At 40.7% G+C, this 23,683-nt stretch overlaps 1 protein-coding gene across 3 annotated transcripts in view; it reads right to left on the reverse strand.

The window, feature by feature from the left end:
* The window catches only part of LOC115043928 (low-density lipoprotein receptor-related protein 1-like), an 83,765-nt gene extending 62,604 nt beyond the window's left edge, over positions 1-21,161 (reverse strand). For all 3 annotated transcript variants that reach the window (XM_029502716.1, XM_029502715.1, XM_029502713.1), the window contains exons 1-2: positions 20,626-21,161; positions 7,709-7,831 (exon numbers count right to left, since the gene is read on the reverse strand). In XM_029502716.1, coding sequence (XP_029358576.1) covers positions 7,709-7,831; positions 20,626-20,701 — 199 coding nt within the window. In that variant the 5' untranslated portion in view covers positions 20,702-21,161. The remainder of the gene's footprint in view (positions 1-7,708; positions 7,832-20,625) is intronic.
* Between the last annotated feature and the right edge of the window lie 2,522 nt (positions 21,162-23,683).

Consider the following 23,683-nt stretch of genomic DNA (forward strand, 5'->3'; position numbering starts at 1 on the left):
CGAGGCACCCCTTGACCTCCCCCCATCATCTGCCCTGCCAAAGCAACAAAACCCACAAACAACTAGGACACAGCAGTGAAAACAAGAGGCAACAACACAGGCGTTTCATTTAGGTTAAGAGGGGACAGAGTGGCTAGCATGGGAGCTTGTTTTTTGATGTTGCTACTCAACACTGTCTTGTCAAAAAGCTCAGAGGCAGACTGCCGAAGGTAACAGTGTCTGCACTCCACCTCAGTTTATCTCTGACAGCTCTCCTATAAACTCTCAGCAGGTGAAAAACAACAAAATAACCTGCTACCCCAGCCACACCTGTGGGTGTCTCAGAAATGTTCAGGTTTATTTTCAGCTCCTTGTTTCCTTTGTACAGGACAACACAACTCATTGGAGCAGCATTTTTATACAAATCCACATCATTAATGCAGTTTATTATGGGCATCTCTGCCCTGGTGGCAGACTATGTGACCTCTCTGCACTCATAGTTGGATCTTTGGTCTCTTGGCTCTCTGCTTACTCTTTTTCTTCCAAGATATCAACACCACATTTTCATTCCTTCCTGGGGGGCTTCTAGGGTGGCTGGCAGGGTGACAAGCAAAGCAGGAAGGCTAAATCCAGCTCTCTAAAGGACAACAAACTGAGCCTTCTCCAAACACAGCAGCACCACAGCTCCTCAGGGCAGAGAAACCACTAAGTAAACAGTTCTATCAGAAAAGTAAATTCCAAGATTCACATAGGACAACCCCACCAGACACCCCAAAATTATAAACAGATTGAACGTACACGAGGATTGCTTATGAAAGAGGACAGGTAAACAGAAAGACAGAAAGGAAATCAGCAGTGAGATATATAAATATAAAAATAATCTCTGCAAATCATACCACACATCTGCTTCCTTAAGCTTATGTGTAAAAGGACAGAAGGACAGACAAAAAATGTGATAGACCCCCCACACATCCACGCAGGCATACTCAGACACACACATTAGATTTTCATTCTCCCCTTTTTTTGTACATACACAGACACGAAAGAAAATAAAGAGCTATTGCCAAGTGGAAAAAAATAAGTTCTTATGTAGTGACTCTATTTCTCAGACTGAACAGACTAATCTGATTTGTTCACCTTTTATGTCCTCTCAATGCAATAAGGATTAAACTAAAACTATTAGTACAGTGCGAGTTTCCCCATAACAGAGGAGACCGGCGGTTATACCACTGCCCCAAAATGACTCAATATCTGAAAGACATGTCTTTTAAAAAAGAGAGAGAGAGATAGAGACTACCCTAATCATCACAAATTAAGCATCAAACCCCTCTCCAGACAGTTTCTTACATAGAGCATTAGAGGACTAATTCAAAGGAGACATGACTAATATTTGCATTGAAAAACAGCTATGTAAATAGGAAGCTAGGAAAGGCCTGGGTGTTGGGGAGGATGATGGGAGTAGTCATCAGCCTGAAGGGACCAATTTTAAAGAGCCAATGTAGGACGCAAGCTGTGTCTTCAGTAATACACTCTTACATGGATGATGCAGCTGGTTATTTTTGCTACTACTCAGACACAAGTTGCTTTATTTTGCAGAGAAAAAAGACCTGCTAAAGCAAAACAGGTGTTTAATACCTGTCTGCAGACTGTCCTGAGATAACATACTGTTCTTTTTAAAATTTTCAGCCCCTGACACACTTTTCCTTGCTGAACACCTGTCTGGGGTCTTTCCTATCCCACTTCAGGAACCGTCAAGAATATGGCCATGATATAATCCTCATCCTACCTGGATTATTTCTCCATAACGATCGGCTCCTTCTTCATTATACATCTTGGCCGTATTATTACCTGAACACGCATTAGCTTGTATCCAGAGTTTGGATGTCTTCTGTGGACATCACTGACAACAACACAGTCCAACTCCTCATCACTCACAGCAGAATACAGGTCTGTCTTTCTCTGCACACACACAAAAAACCATTAACAACCAACGAGCTCTCTCCTCTCTGTCTCTTCCTTTCTTATGGAGCTACCAAACTCAGCTGTTTCTGATAACGTTTTGTGCTTTAATACAAGCTAGGCTAACGGACGTTAGCATTAGAGCTGGTCAGTTATCTTATGTTACAAGCTAACTGCGCTGTTTCTTATTTTGCTCTATGTCTCTCATCCCAGCTTCACTGTCACCACCTTTTTTAAAAATATATTTGTTCAGAAAACTGATTAACCTTTTATTTTCTTACTCTATTTTCTTTTCCTTTCTGGGAGTTTCTGGACTGGACATTTTCCCACCGAACAGACAGAAAAGCAGCCAAGGGGGCGGGGCTTAGCGAAGGATAGGTGGCCATAACCATTTATGGGGGGGTTAAACTTCAATGGGTGAGTTTGACAGATAAAAGAAATTCATGAAGCACTGCAACAGGACCATGAAATAATTAATTAAATAGTGAAATAATTCTATATATTTTTACATTTAATGAAATATTAAATTCTGTCCCCATCTCAGTGGCTGATTCGTTCAGTTTTTTCCTGGTCCATATTCTCTGGTCTGACCTGGTCTAGTCCGATCCGGTCTCTGGAGGGCTGCCGTCACCTTTCCAGTCCGGTCCGGTCTAGGTCCTGGGGGGGGCGCCTTATCTTGCATTAGCCCAGTCCATTACTTGTAACCAATTAACCTAGCTTCCCGCACCGGAAATCAAACCGCGTCTCTCTGGTCCGGTCTGGATGGTAAATTGGTGAAGAGTGACTGTAGCCCAGTCACTCTTCACCAATTGACCATCTGCCCCTACCGGGAATCGAACCCGCAACCTCCTTATTGCACGTCGGCACTAATCACTACACCACCTTGCGCCTCAAGTTCAAACGGCAGAAAAAAAAATCTGTAGATAAGCATCTATCTCTTTATTTCTCCTTTACATCCCAAACTGGGAAACAGAAATATTATATATATTTATTTTTATTATATTATCTATTTTTCATGAAAATATGATAGATATGTACTTTATTTATCCTGAGGGAAATTCACTTACATGCATCACTCACACAACAGACAAACAATAAGACATACAGAGACATGCTGCCTCACCTTTACACTGCAATGTGCTTTCATTTTTGTAGAGATGAGATGATGAAAGGTTTATAAACACAAAATAGGCTCAGCAATGGGGAACTATATTGAAATGTATGTTGATATTGTGCTAAAACAGCTGGTTAATATCCGCACAGCTCCACTTTACGGGACACCAGGTCTTCTGTCTCTTGTCCCATGGCAGGTGGCTTTGTGGGTAATGTTTCCTTTACTGTATTTCCCGAGGTATTTTTTAAATACTTTTACTTAAGCAAATACTTTTGTACTTTTACTTATGTAATATTTTGACAAAGCTACTTTTACTTGTATTGGAATAATATTTGACAAGGAGCATCTGTACTTTTACCGAAGTAGTGAAGTTGTGTACTGTGTCCCCCTCTGCCCATCAGAGTAGGGTGGGGTGGTCTGGGAGAACCTGGTTGAGATCCAGCAGCAGGTGATGCATGCAATTCTGCATGCTGCAATAAGTGGATAGAAGAGAGGGGCAGAGACGGCAAGCCTTTTGGTTATTTATTTCCTATTTTGTCTAAAAGTAAATATACTGACGTGGTTTTGTTGTTATTTTTTAATTTTATTTTTGCCAGTGCTATACAGCAACAATGCTTGGGAATATTTGGTATTTTACATATTTGAAAATACTGTAAGAACGTCACTGTCACTTTATAGAATTGGCTTCTTTATTTTATAATGTAAAATTGTCTACATCTACATCAACAAATGTTAACAGTAGAATCAAATCGAATTGTATAAAATCGTTCTGTATTAAAAATATATTGTTTTTGAATCGTATCGTAACCCGTGTATCTAGATGCGTATCGAATCGTCTATCACAAAGAGATGTGCAACCCTACTATTCATGTTACATGGGCTGATGAGTTTCGGACTTCTACATACTCTTAGTGACAAGCCTTTTCCTGTGTAGGTGTGTTATATTGGTCTTGCACTGGTATTTGTGTTTCTGTGTTGTTTTTGTGTGGGTGTTAGGAACTACAGGCGAACATGAACATTTGAAGAACAAAGTTTAAAGCATGTTTGATGTAAAAAGAAGCAGCACTGCTGTATTATCTACATAAAATACAAAATGTGTGTAAAAGAGAGAAAGGAGGGAGTGAGAGGGAGACTGAAATCTCGGTTGTGCGCACTCACATGTGCAGGAACAAGGTGCTGCCAAGTAAGTGACTCTTTCATGTTGAGGAAAGGTTGTTTTCCTTGTCATGCTGATGACTATCTGGACAGGGTGGTGGCTGCTTTTAGGAGACAGTAACAGCATCAAGTATATTACTTTCTCTTCTGTTTTCGCACTATGGAACCTCTGGTGTTGCGTCAACTGGCCAGTAAATGAAACCACTGATCAAATATACCCAAAATAATAATCCCCTTCATGGCTCATTAAAACTGCTGTGGCTCTGACTTCAGAGCAAACAGATGAATGATAAGATTTTATTTACATTCTAGGCTTTCGTTTTTTGAAAGAAGTCAATAAGACGTGCATTACATCATAAAAGATTATGTTTCCCACTCTGAAAGTGGCTGTTACAAAAGTGCTTAATCTCCTAGAGAGGTAATTGTGGCTTAGGTGGGAACTGTCTATAAAACTGCCCTTATTACAGGACAGGGGACGTCATTGCAGTGTTACACACTTCCTGTTTCCAGGGCATATTCACTTTATGTGGGAATGTTTCAGGGACCCCAATAAAGTCTACAGCCCGGGAAGACGGCAGTTCTACAAGAGCCGACACCCAAAACAAAGGCTATGGACCAGACATTTATCTTCATTACGTGCTTTTAAATTGTTCCTTGATTAGGAATGTAGATCAAAGTGCTACATAAAAGGTCATATGCCCAGACAAGCATTTTGTTTTTGTTTTACTCTTTCAGCATCCCTCTATGCCTGTCTGACCCAGCACGCCGGGGTACAAAGAACAGCATTGTGGGAGTTACACAGCAGGGCAAAGCAGCTGCACTGGACAGTGGCTGACTTCACTGGCAATAGCCAACACCCCAACAAAGGCCACTGTGAAGCCCCATCCACATGGGTGAACAAATAAACCTCTCTTATGCATCTTTCAACCAGAATTATCTGCAAAACCACTTTTATCACAATTAAACTACAATATATAGAGGATGTGCAAACAGTGGTTATAATACATTTTCATTTGACAGCTTGGCTTTTCCTCAGTAAAAACTTCTTTTCAGACAAAGGAATTGACAATATGAATGCAGAGCATATAGCGATAATGAGCTTTGCAAATCAACCGCATTGAAGTGGATTGAGATTAATTCAGTGCTCTACAGCTGTGACAACAAACATCTGCAACAAATTACAAAAATGTATGCTCTTTTTTTAAACAAATTGCGTTGAAAATGCACCCGGGAGAGAGACTAGACAATGTTTGGAATTGAATGATAGATGTGGTGGTTATGTGACTGGTCAGTATTGACTTACCCATCTTTTAATTGCTTTCAAATGTCCTTCCCTGTATGTGACAAGACGCCCCAAAGCCATTGATTCTTTTAGAACATAAATATGTTCATAAATATTCAGTCACAAATACATCCTTTGAGAAGGGACAAATATTGTTTCAAGTAGAGACAAATGGTTATGTACAGATTCAAAATTGTTAACAGGTCTCACATTCATCATAATGAATTGACAAACACTGAGGTTTTTGAAAACCACAGCTCTTTGGCGATCAATTCACTGTTGGTGTTGAAAAAAAAAAACAACATTAATTTTAAGTAGGTGTAACATACAGGAGAAAAGAGAGTCTATTATACTTTTTTTTTCTTTTATTAATTTCACCAAAATCCCTCCCATTATGTGTTTTGGTTTACTTTTATCATTATTATGTTATCTCAATATAAATTAAGATTGTTGTTCGCATGATGTAATATTATTTATTTATTTTGGCTTTACATTTTGTATTAATTTTATTTTCATGGTCAGAGCTTTTATTTTGAAATTCCTTGGAGGCGCCGTTTGTGACATCGGGTCCGTCTCCCGCCAGTCTGAGTTGATCCTGACTGCAAGAGATTGTCCAGTGTGGACAGCATGAGAAGTTACACCCTCTTTTGAATTTTGTGTCATCACACATTACAGGAATAAAAAATTCCAGTTGGACAGCATCTCCCGTGTCCAGTGTCTCTCTGCGCACCAGAACCCAACGCAGGGTAGTCGGGGCCTGCAGACTGCTCCAGCCACATAGGCACAGCTGTCCAGCACTTCCATTAAACACAACTTAGCAGACTATTTAACCTTGTGTACTCACTTTATCAAAGGACAAAGTTACTAGCATTTACGCCAACCTTTGTCTTGCACTTGGCACCTTGAGTAACTATCTCACCAAACTTCAAAAGATTCCACATTCTGAAAAAGCTAAGCATGTCAGTTATTTAGGACTTTTTCTGCGCAAATTGTACATAACGAAAGGTCTGTCAAGATCATAGGTCCCATAACTGTTGTTTTTGAGAAAATCTGGCAAAATCTAAGAGGTGTAGCTTGAGACGGGAGATGGAGTCACTGTATTTTTGTCCCAGATACAGACACGGAAGGAGGCTGGCCCACAGAAGAGAAGGGGGGAAAGAGCAGGTTGTGAAAAACAGCAGGTTTCTCCATTGCTCTGGGCGAGTCTCTAATGACTTCCAGACCTACTCTCATACAGTCTCTGACTCCAGTCTGCAGCTACAGCACTCTAACCCAGCTTTGTGTACTCACACACACACGCACACATACACACAAACTGCCCCCGCCCCCCCCAAACCCCCAATCCAGAGCCCTCTGTCCTCTTAGAAAACTACAGGCGTTTCAGTCTAAGAGGCCAACCAAAAAGACACTGCTGCTTTCATTCACTTCCCACAGATTCAGCCTCAAAGCTTCTCAAATATAATTAAGGCAGCCATCTATTTCTAGTACTACTCTCAGGTTGGTTTTGTCTGCATCCTCTTTGGCGCTGAATGCAAAAGGAAATCACATCTAACAAAGAAACACAATCTTTGTAAATCACCTAATTGGGCGTAACAGGACTATTTGAAGTCAAAATTACCGCTCTCACCAGTTGATAAAACATCCCATTCTTTCCGCCAGCCTGCCAGTGGTTAGCCAAATAAATTTAATTAGCCATCAATCTCAGTCTATTACTTGAGCACTACATGTACAGTACAGTTGTTTGAATAGTGTCCACATCAAACCAGTTTACTGAATTCATGCATTTCCCAAAGATCATCTATACAGATAGGCTGAATGTATTCCACAAGCCAACTGTGAGTTTCAATCTGCAAAGGTTTCAATTTATACAGATTTTTGAAAATGTACTATTTCTGAACATGCCTGAAAACATTTTTATTCTTTTTATACGTTTTATAAGAAATGAACAAGGAGAATGTATATTCCACTTAATTTACAGACTTGAATGGGAGAAAAAGTACAAGGTTGTGATAACGAAAAGCATTGTCAACCTACCTGCCAAGGGGTACATCACATTAATGTGATATGATATAAAAAGATTATGATATATTTGTCTAAAACCATGGAAAACATTTTTACTAGGCTTCAATTATTTTCCCTGAATGGTTAAATATCAGCCAAAGTTCATTCAGCTGTACCAGAATCATAATGATGTTACATAAGATAGTGGAAAGACTTACAAACATCGGGCTCCTCATCAGAGCCATCGGGGCAGTCCTTCTCCCGATCACAGCGCCAGCCCTTAGAGATGCACGTCACCCCGTCTTTACACACAAATTGCTTTGAGCTGCAGGTCTTTGGGGCTAAAAAGAAAAAACACAAAAGCAAGTTAATGAAAAGATTTCTGGCAAAAAAAAACAGCTTCTTTTGTATCAAAGATCTTTATTCCCGAGGTCTCATTAGCAAACAGGGTCTGTGGTGTTCTAAGCCAAAAGTGGCCCTCACTGGCACTAATTAGGTTCTGGAAAGTTGCAACTTAATGGAGAGGATAGACAATGGATCCACAAAAAACCAAAACACATATTTATGCAGGCCTTTAAAGGGTTAGTATAAACTTGCTGTTCCTGAATATACAGGTCAGTGTTCCCAGTCCATTTGCAGGGAAGCAGTATGTCTGGAAGATATAAAAGAACATCTTGTTCAATGAATTACTTGCCTATCATCTATTTCCCCTTTAATCCAACCTTACCAATGGTGGAGAGTAATTCAAGTCCCCTCAGAACAGCAATTAAAAACACACATTTACACACAAGCAGCCCAGCTAAGTCACCCAGATGTATTCTGGGATGCATTCTGGCATGCTGGGCCTTAGTGGAGTGGAGCATGATACAACAACTCATTGCTGACTGGTCACTTTTCCTACTTATTGCTTTTTGTGAAAAAAATACAAAAATGAAAAAGCAGAAACGAAAACAGGATTTTCCAGAGGGCTTAATATGGAACCAACTTCGGGGTTTGGAAACTCAAGAAAAAGAGGAAATACCAGCTTCAATTCAATTCAGCAGGTACTGGTGCTGGTAGACTGGTAGTGTATGCCATTGAAAAGGGAAGAAAAGCACAAACTATATATAAACTATATATAAATATATTCTATATATATTCTGCTGGTCTTTTGTCTTTTGCACCAAAACCTAAAAAAAAAAACAAAAAAAAAAAAAAACCCGCTAATTCACTAAACTCTTGTAAAACTGTGTTAGCTCTATAGATGCATGCCTTAGCGTACAGTTGGCCAAAGGGCTGGAGGCAGTGTTGCCAGACTGCACAGCGGTTTTTTTTCTACACTTCTTGGTAAAAATGGATTTCAGTGAGTACAGCAGGCTTTAAGATATCTTTTGTGCCATTTGGGGGATTTCACCCATCTGAATGTTGGTCTATGGTTTTCACACTGCAAGGGAGACACATGAGACTTGTAGGGGAAACGTGAAAAAGTGAAAAGGAGACATGCAAAGAGGTGTCAGTTCTTGTTGTCCTGCTTCTCAACCTGATAAACAGTTGCAGCTGTAGTATGAGTGAAAAGCAATGTTTTTGCAGTCCTGATGACTGAAACTAAATATTACTAACATTAATATGACAATTTAGGCAGACTGTGGAGTTAACAGTGAAAAAAAGACTGAGATGGCGCTAAATACAAAACTATTTTATTTGCCCTTAAAGTAAAAGGGCATAAAATACAATTTTAACAAATCTGTTCATATCCTAAATCAAATATTTTTCTACTTTTCCATTAAAAGGGAGTAACAGGCCTTCTCAAACTGTGACCAGAATTCCTCCCGTGGATATTTTTATGTCGACGAATATTGACGAATATTTATCAGCAGCCTGTGATTAAACTAATTCTGTATCATCGGAGCTCATGTCCCTTTCCATGCTGACACATACACTTTAATTTATTCACTGCATTGAATATAAGGTACTGATTGTGAATGGTGAAGACACTGCAAATAATAGACACAGCGTGACAAACAGGACATGACACAAGTATTCGTTGTAAAAAGGGAAGATGATGGGATGAAGTGGAATAAACAGGATGACTGTATTTAGATTTGAAGCCTCCAGTTTCAGTACTGAAGGGAAATGACATGGAACTCAACCTAAATACAATGAATTCAACCGACATATTGCTGCACACATTTGCGCCACTCCTCACTTATCCTACTCCATGAACCACGGCGATCAGTGTGAGCGTGTATGTGTGTGGTTTTGTGAATGTGTGTGTGTGTGTGTGTGTGTGTGTGTAGAGGAGCATATTCTTCTTTCTCAGAAGTCACAAGGGTATGAATTATTCATTAAATGCAACCAGGCTTGTGTTAAAGTGTTTCCTCTTTGCTCTGCATCCTCCTTCTTTGGTGCAGGCCTTTATGTCTCCTTGTTTATTTGTTTAGCGGCATCAAAATGTCCTGTAACAGGCAGCGGGTCCTGTTGCATCTTTCCGTTGTCTGCTGTTTATTTAGATGTTGACATGCTCTGTTCAACATGTTGCTAACTCTTCCCATTATATCTGTGAGAGGAGTGGAGAGTCAACTCAGACTTGACCGTAAGAAGACAGGAGCATTCCAGCGAAAAGAGGAGGTAGGTCAGGAGTTTAGTTGGCATTAAGGGTTACTGGACATCCACATAAATCAGCTGTGACAAAGGTTCAGCTCCTCCATTAAAGTCAATCTCAGATTATCTAATCACAACTAGACCTACAAATATACAGTAGCAGTGCATAAATGCACACATGCGTGTTTGTTTTACATTATTTAGACAAAGGTCACATAAAATCATTTTTTCCTTCCTTGCACACTATTTTCCACTATTGCGTAAACGTCTGATTTTTATAAATCAACACTGCTATTCCAGGAAGCACAAACCACACTGTTTGTAAGGAAGCCAAACAGACTGGGTGATTATTGTCTTCCAAACAACATGGAAGGAGAGATGCAAGAGAATGTAGCAACTGAGGAGGATTCAGGGTAATTTTTGGGAGACGACACACCTTCCCCCGTCTAAAGATCTTGACTTTCTGATGACAACCCAGCTGACATTTGATCAGGTCATACTACAGCTTCAGCAGCTGTACAGTCTTTTGTTTTTGAATTTATTTCTAATGTGAAAGATAGTTAACTTGAGTTTCCTGTTGATGAGGTTCATGCATCAGCCTTCCTTGATGTTCTTTTTCTTGATTTAAATGTTCCTTTTATGATATTAATGAGTGAATGTATTAATTGCTGATTACAATTAAAGTTGTTTATGGATTAATCAGAATTTTAGTTTCAGATTTTATGATTTTAACTATATGATATAGATAAAAAATTTTATTGAGAGCAATTAATACCCACTGCAGAAAATTGGAACGCTAATAGTATAGGTGAAAAGTGACTTTCTTGCTCTTGTGGGAAACTTGATGTTGCAGTACAACTAGAAGTAATGTGTAGGTTTATTTACATCGCAACTGAAGCTAAATCAAGTCATATTCTGGATTTATCTGGCTAGTAATACGAAATGCACTTTATTTCTGTCCTGTATTAAAACACACTTTTGGATTTGAAGGACTTTCAAGGTTTTGTGTGTTGTTGCACATTAGAAAGGGTCTCTTGGGTTTTTATGTTTCGTTTGAAAAGGAAGTGACACAGAGAGATAGAGGATGAAGGGAAAAAATAATTTGATGCCACACCTAAAAGACCGAGGTAGGTGAATGGCCACAATGAGAGCAAATGGAGAGGTGGGTGTGAAGTACAAGTCAAAGAGTGGGGTTGGGGCTGCAGGGATCTCACAGCTAGGGGCCAGTCCTGAGGATCTGAGAGCAGACTGAGCGGGGCTGGGATACTGAGATGGGATGGAGGAATGTCACACATGCTATCAATGAGCTGCCTGTGTGTTTACCAAAGTGGAGGCAGCATGAAAATGTGTTGGGTCACCGCCATTTGGGCCCAGTTGAAAATTCACTGCCCTCTGCCCCCACCCCTGTCTGCTAGTGCTCCAGGATGAGCTCAGTGTGGTTGGGAGGAGAAGCACTCAACTAAGGCCAATACAGGCCTCGCCCCCAGCCACTGCCCCATTTCCTCCAACACCTTCAGCCGAGCTATAAATAAGTTGGCCATCTTCCCTCTGAGATCAACCAGGGCACTACAAATCTCCAGCAGACACTGAGACTACCATCTCATCGCACACCACTCAACAACAGTTGAGCTGAAGCTGGACTTAAGAGTACCGTTAACAGTGGTGCTGACAGGAGGCCTGAGTAGTATGGAATCCAATCTGTGTAAGGTATTGCACAGGGAGACCTTACTTCAACCAGACAGCCACGATTCAAGTACCCCTGAGCAAGACAATGTGCACCAGTACTAAATCTACTGTTCTGACCTCACAGTGGAGGCACAGCAAAAACTGGGCCAACAAGGATCTGTGAAAAATCTGCAAACCATCGATCCACCTCAGTATAACAAGGCTGCACATCGACAACCATGCTAGCAGCCCCGTAGAACTAACTCACGTAGAAATGTGATGTAACCTCACTGGTACATGTAATGATAATAATATGTTAATGCTCAGAAGATACAAGGTCGCCAGGGTAACAGTTTTAATAAAAATACAAGTCAAGCTTATGCTATTACAGTTCAATCCATGAAAACTGTTGTTGACAGAACAGTTTTTAAGACACTGCCATCTCTAAACACAATTATTTTAACATGGTTAAATGATTACACTTTTACAGAGCAGTATCTAACATAAACATTATGGATAATTATCCTGAGGTCAGATCTGTCACACAAGTCCATAATCTGGAATCTCCTCGGGTGAAATAATCACGCTGGCTTCATTCACATGCACCCCATACTTATCTCAGTATGACTAAAGTATGGAGGAGGAAAAAAAATAAAATAAATATTTTGTGCTTGCATAAAGTGCATAAAGCTCATGCTTTTACATGAAAGCAGCTGCCTTACTTTACTATGCAAGCAAAATAAACTTCCTCAGGCTACATCCCCTCTGATGTGAGGCGGCAATGCTTTCTGGTTCCCGGAGAATAGTAACTGATGCTGAATCATTGAAAACAATTGAGAGTAACAAAGCTGGAAGGCCACACCAAAGGACAAGGTGGGTGTGCTGGCTGAAGAACTTGCAAAGTGAATTATTCAAAATGCTTACAGAGACTGCAGCGATGTCTGTTGAGAGGGAAAAAAAGCGTTTGGTCTAGTGACAATAGCATGTGATGCTAATAAAACACCTGAACTATTTGTGTAGGGCAGAGGATGAGTTCTCTGCTGCTGGAGCCGATTCACAATGCTACCAAATATTCAGGAGAGAGAGGTTTTTAGGAGGGCAAGATATACAGCTTGAGTTGTATATAATTAATCTTGACATTGGCCAAACCTCAGTGCACTCTTTTTCTAAGAGCCAGGAATTGCAATAAAACATGGAAACTTAAATGGACTCATCTGAGTAGCTAAACAACCACACAAAGTGCAAAAAAAAAAAAAAAAAAAAAAACTAATTAAACACCAGAGATCCTGCTGGAAATGAATCACAAACAACTTTAAAATACTACATGGGAAGTGTGTTTTTATTTTGTAGTGTTCAGCAGCACCAAAGCCCCTGCAGACAAAGCCACCATCAAGCATCAAGACTAAAGATTGAAAACGGATAAGAACAAGATGAAGGATGAACTATAGGAGGAGAGGGTGGCACTGAGCTGACAGGGGTGCTACAGCTCAGGCCCAAAGACGCAGCACAGGCCCACCACACTGACTGGTCTCCTCATCCCCTTCCACAGCCCAGGAATGAATGCTTCGGGATTTTGTAATGGAAGTGAGTGAGAAGAGAAATGTAGGGAGGAGGAAAAAAAATGTTTCCAATTTGTCATGTTACAAAACAGAGAAAAAGAAGCCCCAGCTGTGCCTCTTAAATAAACCTTTCCAGCACAGTTTGAGGGAGCTGACGCAGTCTATTCACTAGTGAATCAATAGTGATACATTACAAGAAAGATTTAGACAGCAGTTCAACATGAATTGACATTAAGATTAAGAGAGAGTAGCTGACAAATCATGACCATGTTTTCATTGTACTTGTCTGTATTATTAGATCAATATTCTTGAGTGAGAGTTTGAGTTTGTTTCCAGACTGTTTGCCCATCTAGCTGTTCACCTTTCTAGACAAACCTTAATTTTATGGGATGTTTTGTGAGTTTCTAAGACAGTCTGAGTGCTTGTAAGCCTACGTAAGTGTCTGTTATGCATACACTTAGAACTGAAGAGAATTAACATCAGGAATGTGCTCATGTCTGGCAATAGCTGCCAAGTAAAATGAAGCTCTGTCATGCAGGACAACACAGTTCTGCCTGCGATTGTTTGGACTTTACAGGTCAAATCCAGTCGGTCTGCTGAGGCCTTTGTTGTACTGAGGGGCAGAACCTATTAAGCAAGGCAGAGTAATCAAATGTGAACTTAATTAAGAGCTATTTGGATGTCTTACTGAGATTTCACCATGTCTCAACCCCAGAGTGGTAATCAGCCATGACCGCTATTTGTGCCAGACTGTGTCAGAGCTCAGAGGGTGGAGGTTACAACAGCCTCTTTCACTTCCACATAAGGATCGAATCAAATTCAGCGCCAGAAAGGGGCCGAAAACCACAAAAAGGTGTGATCCACCATTGTCAAGTCAGTCAGTTTAGACAAATCCCTTCGCAACAGCGGCACCAGAGCACACACTGTACGTAGCTGCATGGGGAGAAAAATGACAATTAAGCCTACTTAGCATGCCACTGAGGGAAACATATTAAAGAAGATTATATGAAATTCTTCAGTGCCTTTTCATAAGACCAGTAAAAGTTCTAAGTCTCAGTGTGATGCAAGAGTTTCAAGAAACAAGACTAGAATCTCTAGAGAGCTCTTTCACATTCGCCATCAATGAGCTGGAACAACATTAGCATCTTTAACTGCTGGCTAAGCATGAGGGTCCTTACCCTGACTTTGGGAAGCTAAACAAAGCATCTGCTGTGAGTCAGGAAGCCCGATCACTGATCATGTGCACAAGACATATTTAAATCTGAGCCTGAACTTTGCTTCAGTGTGCTGCACAGTATATTTCCAATAAGATTAAACGGCTAGTTTTACATTAAGGAAAATCCCATTTCATTTTCTGGTGGAGAGTAAGATGAAAGGAAGAATGATGACAACAAAGCCAAAAAAAAAAAAAAAACATTCTTAAAAATGGCCAATGAATCCATTAAAACATCACTGCAACTGGGACCAGCTCAGCCAAGTCAACACACAAACATGAAGGTAAAAATTCACACGTTGTCCATATTCAAAGAATGCCATTATGTCCAAATGATAAATAATACTCAAGACTATTTGCAAAATTTCTAATAATAACAGAGCAAGCAGCTGCTCGTTCTCTTCCCAGAAGCACACAATGCACATAGAGACCACACTGCCTACACACATACAGTTGAGTGTGGGAAATCCTCCACATTAAAAGCTGGGCTGCCTGAAAACAGTGTACAATCTTCAGGATAATATCACTGGATGTTATATAACTTTGAAAAGTTTATCAGGTATTGACCTGTTAAAAGCTCTACACACATCTCTCAGAAATAACAACTGCAGGTCCACTGAGGGCCACGTGCGGTGGTTTTTGCCCCAGCGTGAGTGGCCGCTTGGAGGCTTAGTGCTACAATTAGGCTTATGTTAAGGTTTTCCATTGGGTACTTTGTGTTAAGGATTATAAGTTTTGAAACACATTTAAATCAATCTTCCAGCAGGAATAATGATCCTGGAAAATAGCCATGAATGTTACAGCTTCACAGCAAAGCTGGGGGGTTTAGATAAAGTGCACACTTTTTAATAATTTAATAATTTTTGAGTTAGCACAGCCGGGAAGAATGAGGCCTATTTGCTTCCATTTTTTTGACTGAATGAATTTAATCAGGGACACGTCTTAACGTCACCATCAAACTTTTGTCTCTGAAAGGAAAAAAAAAAAAAAAAAAGGCTGTCAGTGACAACCCCTGTAGGAGAGGCTTAAATGGATGTGAATGAACACATTTGTTGTTGGATTTGTTGAAATTAGACTGAAGTTTATTTAATGGAGGAACCAAGATTGGAAACACTTAAACAAGGAATGAAAATCTCAGTAGAGTGCTGGACTTGAAACTCAATCATGCTCCCAACAGCAAGTATAATGATGCTTGGGATTTATCATGTACACTAAGTTATCTGAAGCCGCAGCAATATGTCTCACTGGGCTTGATATATAAAATGCAAATAAAATGTACAATACATAAAAGCAACCTGACAAATGAGGGTCACAACATGGTGCACAAGTCATCAACACAAACAGCCCTTTCAGAGTGACACAGAGACCTAAGTTAAATCCATGTGTGCTGCTGGTGTGAATGGGTCAACACGTGTCAGCTGACCTGACCCTGACACTGCCTGGCTTTGGCATGAATGGCTGAACGTGGGCTCCTGGTACTTCATTACAGAATAGAGTCCATTTACATGGTCAAAAGTTTTTAAGTGCACTGAAATGAGCCATTTCTTGTCCAGCATAAAACATGGCAAAAGTGAGAACAGCCTTTAAAATGACACAAATGCACAATTCAGCAGTTCAGCAGTGATGTGTGCAGCTTGCTAAGTCAAGACTTGAATGTGGCGGTGCCACGTTTTTGTCTACTGGGTTGTGCTGAACGGTCTTGTGGTGAATGATTGCTCACTGTCCTGTGTCATTCAGATGATTTGCGTGGATGTTGTGAAAGACTTGACAGCTGTGTCAGGACTTTTTACAAAAGCAGTTGTGACCCAGTGGCTCAGAAAATATATTATTTTCATCCTCTGCATCTTCACTTTCAGCAGAAGATGATGGCCTGTTGTTTATTACCACTTAGGTTTCTTATTTCTGTTAAACGTACACCTTCTTGTGTAGCTGTGTTACAGTAAAGTGAAATGTCTGTTACCTATTCCATGAACTGTATGCCAAATAAAAGTGTACAGACTTTATATTAAAGTGTTTTTCACATTAAACACAAGTCACCAATGGTAATTAAAATGTAAAAAATTTGGTTTGTTATACTTTACTTCCAGTAAGTTAAAACAAAGCAGCCCTCAGACAAAGTATTTTTCAATGTTTTGGAATTTATGCATTTGTACAAATTTAAAGCTGCTATAGCCAATATTTAAAATAATGTGTTTTGTGTGAGAATGAGGTTGCTAAAAGTGATGAACCCACAGAAAAAGATCACCCATATCTGCAGCTCCACTCAGTTCTCTGTGGACAGAGCTCTCCGGCCTCCTTCAGCTCATTGTTTTTGGTTTTCTGCCCTTCAACTTTACTGTTTTGGTTCACGCTCACAGCTGTGACAATTCCTAAAGCTTTAAAAGCCCACTGTATGGTGCCTGTACACTACTTGGTCAGCACCAAAAGGCAGACAAAAAATGTGAACTGGTGAACTTTAGTTAGTTATATAAATAAAACACTTAAGTTGCACAACATTTGACTGTCCAGTATAGAACAACTGAAAAGTGAGAACTGACAGAACTGCAGAATGAGTTTAGTTCACTTCAGTTCAGTTCAGACAATGAATATTGAACTGACCATAACTGTAGCTGTTGGATTTATAAACAGGCAAAGGGCAACTGTTTGCAATTAGATTTGCTACACCAACTGAAAAAGTGTTAATGTCAGCATGGAATCTGCTAAAAATCATGGCTGCTCCTTTTTTTGTTGTGATGGTTTTAAAAGTTGCTGGCTAATGTATTATGAATATATATACACAAGTATGTTTACAGTCAGCTCTCCAAGAGTCTCCCCATCTTCCTGAGATGGGCAGAAACTTATCTACTTTTCCTTAAATAGCTCCATCAAGATAGTGTATCTTAACCAGTAAGCCACAACTCTAAACTGGGTCACAGACCTATTCTGACAGGCTTGCCCACATCTATCCCAGGCTCTTATTCTAAAATAAATGTCAGCTTTTCAAAGAATTTCACTGTGTTTCAAAGAAATTGCCTGAAAATAATATCTCTTGTACAAGCATTTTCTCATAGAAGATGAGCTAGATGAGTCGGGACTACCTACTGCTTCTTGCTTAAAAAATAAGAGCAAAATACCTCCTCCTTAGATGAGACAATCAGAAGAACTCTGGGAGTGGTTCAGTTTAGCATAAAGGAAAAAATATACTCATCTCTCAGCATCCCTTAAGTCACTGACTGTATTTGGTTGGTTGAGGGCTTTTCCATTGAGAAGTGACTCTGCTAGTTGCCCTAAAGGTGCCATCAGGGTAGCTGTTTCTAGTCTGTATACTAAGCTAAGTGGCTTTTAGCAGGCTAAATATTGAATGGACATGATAGCAGAGACGATCCTTTCGTCGCTCTCTTGTCAACAAAGTGAGTAACCACATTTTCCAAAATGTCAAACTATAGCTCTTATTTTTTAACCAAAAGAAACACAAGTAACAATTTTCAGCATTGCAAGTGATTTCTGAAATTGAGCTCCTTATTCATTAAAGATTTTGCCGTAGGAATGTGGCCTTTGAACTGGTACTTGGATTACCTAAAGTTACATTTTATTTCAGCAGAAACCAATACTCTGATCTCAACCATGTGATTATGGAGGAGATAATATACTCTTCTTCTGTTCTATCAGCGAAGCGCCAACCTTCTGGCCATGTGGATGCCATTCTGATGGTGCTCACAACAACCAACCAAATAAACAACCAAATTGCTTGGGCAGATCTAGGGCCACCACCACCAAATGTACGAGCACGGACGTGCAGAGAATCACCAGAGGATGAGTTCATTAAAGAGCCTGTTCTACTTTTATTATCAAGGGTGTGGTTTAAATGGGCATGTTGAATGCTTAAGGAAGTGGAAAAAAAGGAAATACGAAACGAGGAACCAGGTGTTTCAGATTTCTTACAAAATATTTCAACATGAAAAATATTGACATAATTCAACCTGAAATAACACCAGACGCCCATACCAAGAACAAATCTCAAGCACACTTCTCCATTTTTATTTTCCATGAAGGATCTCGACCTCTAAAAGCCTGGGGGAGAAGCACTCCTGTCCATTTCTGAGGAGCACTGATCTTTTGCCATGGCATTACTTTTGTGGACTAAAACGGTGTGAATTCCTTCATTAGGGTCTTTTCCACTGGGGTTCCAATTAGCAGTGCTTTCTGAACAATTTGAGACTGTTTGTGGAGCTATCCTCTGGGAAACAAAGAACAGTTCAGACCCAATTAAACTCAGGGTTTGTTGGTGGCCCAGGGATTGTGCTGGCTACAGTACTGACACAGTGAGAGAAAATCGTTAGAGGTCTAGAAAATGGAAAAATAAAGACCGAAAAGAAATTTACTAGTAGCATATGTGGTTCAAAGTGGCAATTAAAAGTGTTGAAAAGCAATTAAACTTAGCTGGGAAGGAGGCAACACTCAGTATACCTTACAACAATATCAACAAATGGCATACTTGAAATGACTATGTAGGTTGAAGTGATGCCCAGTCAAACATTTAACATAAATTATTTATGGACTAACTGTCGTCCTGTAGTTTCTCTTTCTCATCCCACTGGGTTTTCAAGTAAAGAAAAGGTTTAGTGATCTCTGCTGCTCTCAGCAAAAGACTGACTCATCAAAACAGGACATGAAAGTTGAGAAGAAGGAAAATTTCACATCAACAATAACAGCATGTCGAGGCAGAAGCAGTTTTTTCTGGGCCAGAATTTTGTATGTAGACAGCTGAAGGGGGAGAAACCGTAGGCAATTGTAGACTATCTAAGTCTATCTTAAAGGTGGCCATTTATGTGGATTTTGCTTCCTAAGGAGCTCACCAGCACAGGATTGCCAGTGCAGTGAGTTGACTTCAAAGGCGAGAGGGAAGAATTTATGGCTTTGACGCTGAATCTCACCAAGTATGGCTCGGGGTTTGAATCAGCCATCCGTGTTAAAGTCCTGCTGAACTTAATGAAATGTCAAATTTAGAAATCCGGTTTGCTTTATAGCAACCGGTGCACCTTTGTTGGAAATATTTTCGAACACTTAAAATGATCTTGAAATATTCCTCAGAGCTCAGTCTCAATTCCCCGGGTCAGACGTTTCCGGGAATGAATTATATCTCTGCAAAAATAAACCCACATTCTCTTTTCGTCCGCAAAGAATTTAACAAATTTGTCTTAGATAACGCCCTTTTCCTTTCTTACCAAACAGAGGAGTGTGTGAGTGGGACTGTGAGGCTTAATAGTTTCCAGAAGTTGTTCCAGGCTGTGAAGGTGTATGTTCACAAGGTCGTTGGGGGAGCTGTTTTGAACTGTTCACTATCAGCTCACAGATCGCAATATGACTTCTGGCAGTCACTACAATCCAGGTGAAAACACCTGAGCTTCTGATGGAGGAAAACATGAATGCAAACAGCAATCACACATACACAGGATAGAAAGTATCCATTACTGTACTGTTGGGTTGAGGAAGAGCAGCAGGGCTGTAATCCCTTTAGCGAAGCACTCAGTAAAAAACGTTGAACGTGAAATCGAGTGGAGCCCAGACTCTGTAGTTACACTACAGCTCTGCAGATTAAGGCTCCAAATCTGACATTTTTATAACACATGACACCCACCACAGATTTTCCTCCCTGTCACAGGAGACTCTAAAAACTCCTGGATCAGACTGCTGCCTCTGGCTTTTTACATGAACCTGTAAACAAGTGGTTTGGGTGGGGGGGGGGGTGACTGGGGCCTAGGCTCCAGTTTGATCACCGGGTGTGAATGTGTATGAGGGCTGTGTGTGTGTGTGTGTGTGTGTGTGTGTGTGTGTGTGTGTGTGTGTGTGTGTGTGTAGGGGGTGGGGGGGTTAATGTGTGATCACTGCTGTGACATTGCAATGTTCACATGTGGCTCTGGCAGACAGAAACAAAAAGGGTGCTTTAATTGTCTGCTCGGGTTTTATCCCCCTCCACGTTGCTTCCACTCAGCCGAGGCAGCCAGCCCCTCAGAGGAGAGCCTACTATCACTGAAACCAATGAACACAACTGATCCCAACGAGCAGCCTTTCTTAAAAAAATAGTTCGTCCATGCATGATCTGAAACACCCAGGTTACCCTGAAATCAGATGTGCTTACCATCAATAGCCACCGCCGGATTGGTTACTTCCAAACTGTGCAAGAATCCCAGGAAAAGCAATCCTACTGCCAACATGTTGGAGCCCTGTGTCTGATCTTCAGAGGATATTAGTCATCAATCGCCCCCCTTGGTCCTGTCAACCCTGGGGGGGGTGGGGGGGGGGCAGACTGGAGACGACGTGTAGCCGAGTCCAGGCGGTGATGCTCGGTGGGTGCGCAGTGAGGCTGGGGGGGGGGGCTGCCGCTGCCGCCTGCACTCTCGGAGGATGATAAAAAAAAGAGCCGAGGCTTGTCCCCGGCCGGGGTCGCTTCAGGGGCGGCTCGGATGCTCGGACTGCCCGGTCACAAAGGCTGCTAGCGGAGCTGAGCCGAGCATCGAGCTAGTCCGGCTCCTGCAGGTCGAGATGAACGGGGAAGCCGGCGCCTCTAACCGCGCGGTTGTCCGTCTTTTGTCTCTCCCGGCTCCGGTGGAAGAAGCCGCAGGAGGAAAACGAGAGAAGTGGATGAAACGCTGCCTCTCCTCCCTCCTCCGTCTCTGCTGCTGAAGCCCGGAGCCCAGTCAGTCAGTCAGCCGTCTGAGTGACGTCGCCGGGGCAGAGGCTCCGCCGGCCCTCCCCTCCCTCACCGGCACTGCATCCCATCCGTGTTTGTCTTTTCATTTAACCTGCAAGCGCATCTTGGTTGATGAGAAAAATAATAGTAATAATGTCAGTCATGTTTCTGAAAGTCTAATGGTCAAATTAACCTGGAATAATATAATCAAATATTTCATTCAGTATTTGAAGGGTCATGATCCAGAAGATCCATATCATGGACAGTCAGGACAGATTGTGTAGTATAGTTACCTATCAATCTTTAAATCTATCTCTTTATGGATGACCTCTACTCGTAATTAGATGAAAAGTAACTAATCCATTGTAAGGAAGTTTTTTTTTTCTTGCCAATGTTGCCAAGTGCTTTCTCATGAACTCTATAAAAGGTTTCTACATCTGTCTATAAAAGTAACCTTGTTATGATTTTAATTGAAGTTAATTGGACTTAATCAGTAGACACTAGAAAGAAAAGAAATAAGCAAAAATTATACATATCAATGCATTAAATCCTGCAAGCCCTGCAACAGAAAGGTGAATATACACAATATTCACTTGGTTGGTATCAATAAAACCTTTCTCTTGAAGTGAATTTACAAATAGCCAAATCAAACCACGAAGGGAAAAGAAACCCTATTTCTTTTTATGGATTATTTAAACTGGTATGCTGATGATACCTGATTGTACATATGACAAATCAGCGAGCCCTCAGCCCAGAACTTTTGTTCTCAGCTTTGAAAAGATAAGACACAAAGTTCAGGTCTCAAATTGGCTTTGAGAAGCACATATTGCCCGCTGACTGTTATTGCTACTGCCAGCATCTCTGGACACTCATATGTGCCTGTTGATATTATGAATTCACAATGGCTTTCCATCAATCTGATAGAAACTGTGCAAAGTTTCAGCTACCCAGTGGGATTCACTAGCTTCTATAACCAAGTGCTTTTTTCAATGCCTTTGCATGGATGTAGGTGAGGTGGTGCAGCAGGTCACCCATTAACTGTAGGGTTTGTTGGTGCGTGGGATTTTTATTTACACACGTTTTGGATTATTGTCCAAAAGACCCTGACAGAGAGTGTCATATCTGCCATGAGATGAGGGTGGAATATGTGATGGATGTCCTTCATTTACACTGTGTTTTGTTTTTTCGTTTCATGGGAAGTTGCTTCGTCATATTCCAAGGCTTTTTTTAGTCAGACACAAACTATTGCAATAACAATTACACAGGAAATGAGATCCATGTCATTGTCAGAGCAACGGAAAATTCTATGGAAGCAAACGCAGGCATTTACCATAAAAAAGTCACTTGATGCACACTCTCTTTTTTCTCTTTCCCTCTCTTCTAACAGGACAAGGACACTTGGAACAACTGCCATTAAGGTAATGTCATTGACTCAAAACCATGTCAAGCACTACCGAGCCCCAGACTGTCAACACTGGCCTAAACATCTGCTCTGAATATTTGACTGCTCTGGCCAAGATTATTCTGTTCTGGGCTTTGGGAGAGTAACAAGTTCATTCAAAGCTGGAGTCTAGTCAAGTCACAAGTTAATGGTGTCAAGTTGTAAAACTTTTTTTTCCATTTTCATTTTTCACGTTATGTCTAAAATCTAAATATCTTAATCCAGATTTGACACTTCTCTGAGTCATATGATGTGAGTTTTTACATTTTATACTCCTGATTACTTTTCACATATCATTTCCTACAGAGGAAACATGTTCAAAAAATCTGGACTTTTTCTTTTTTTCCACATTTCAGTCTTTCGAGCAAACATTCATCATGAGTTATTTTTGACAAATCATCCTAAAAAGGCTGAAATAGGCAAACGTTAAATTCACTCTGCTCTGTCCATGCAGAACTATGATTCTCATGTAGATAGGTTTGTGCTTCTCTTTGGCCCACACAGCCACCTGGAGCTGTCTGTGACATATTGCCCAGCACTGACACCTAGTGGGTCTACAGTGCCAGCATTCACTCCAAAGAACAATAAGTCCTTTGTGTCAGAAAGGAAAAAACTGTCCAAACTATCTGACAGACTGTTTGGTCTTGGGCATTCTTCTCTGTCTCGAATAAAAGAGTGCTTCTTTCGGAGATGATCCTTAAAGTGATAAAATACAAAGGAGGAAAATGATTAGGCTCAAATGGAGCTATATAAAATCCTTGAGCTGTTTGGAGAAAGTGGATTGCGTTGCCACTCTTTCCTGTAATCTCAATAATCTTCTCCTGAGTTCAGTACCTCACCACAGTTATTCATGTTGAGCTCACATTTTGCTGGAAGCCAGAGGAGATAATGCTCTTTTGATGAAACAGCTTCATTTTCTGAAATGAGCCAGCAGTAGGCAGGATGCCACCTTAAAGTAGCTTTGTTCTGTGTTAATTCAATCAGGATTCTTTCCCCTCATTTTCTCTTTGCTCTTTTTTTTTTTTTTTAATATGCACTTGGTGTTTTGGCAGAAGCTGAAGTGCT

Source organism: Echeneis naucrates, chromosome 5, assembly GCF_900963305.1.
Source record: "Echeneis naucrates chromosome 5, fEcheNa1.1, whole genome shotgun sequence".
Lineage (NCBI taxonomy): Eukaryota > Metazoa > Chordata > Actinopteri > Carangiformes > Echeneidae > Echeneis > Echeneis naucrates.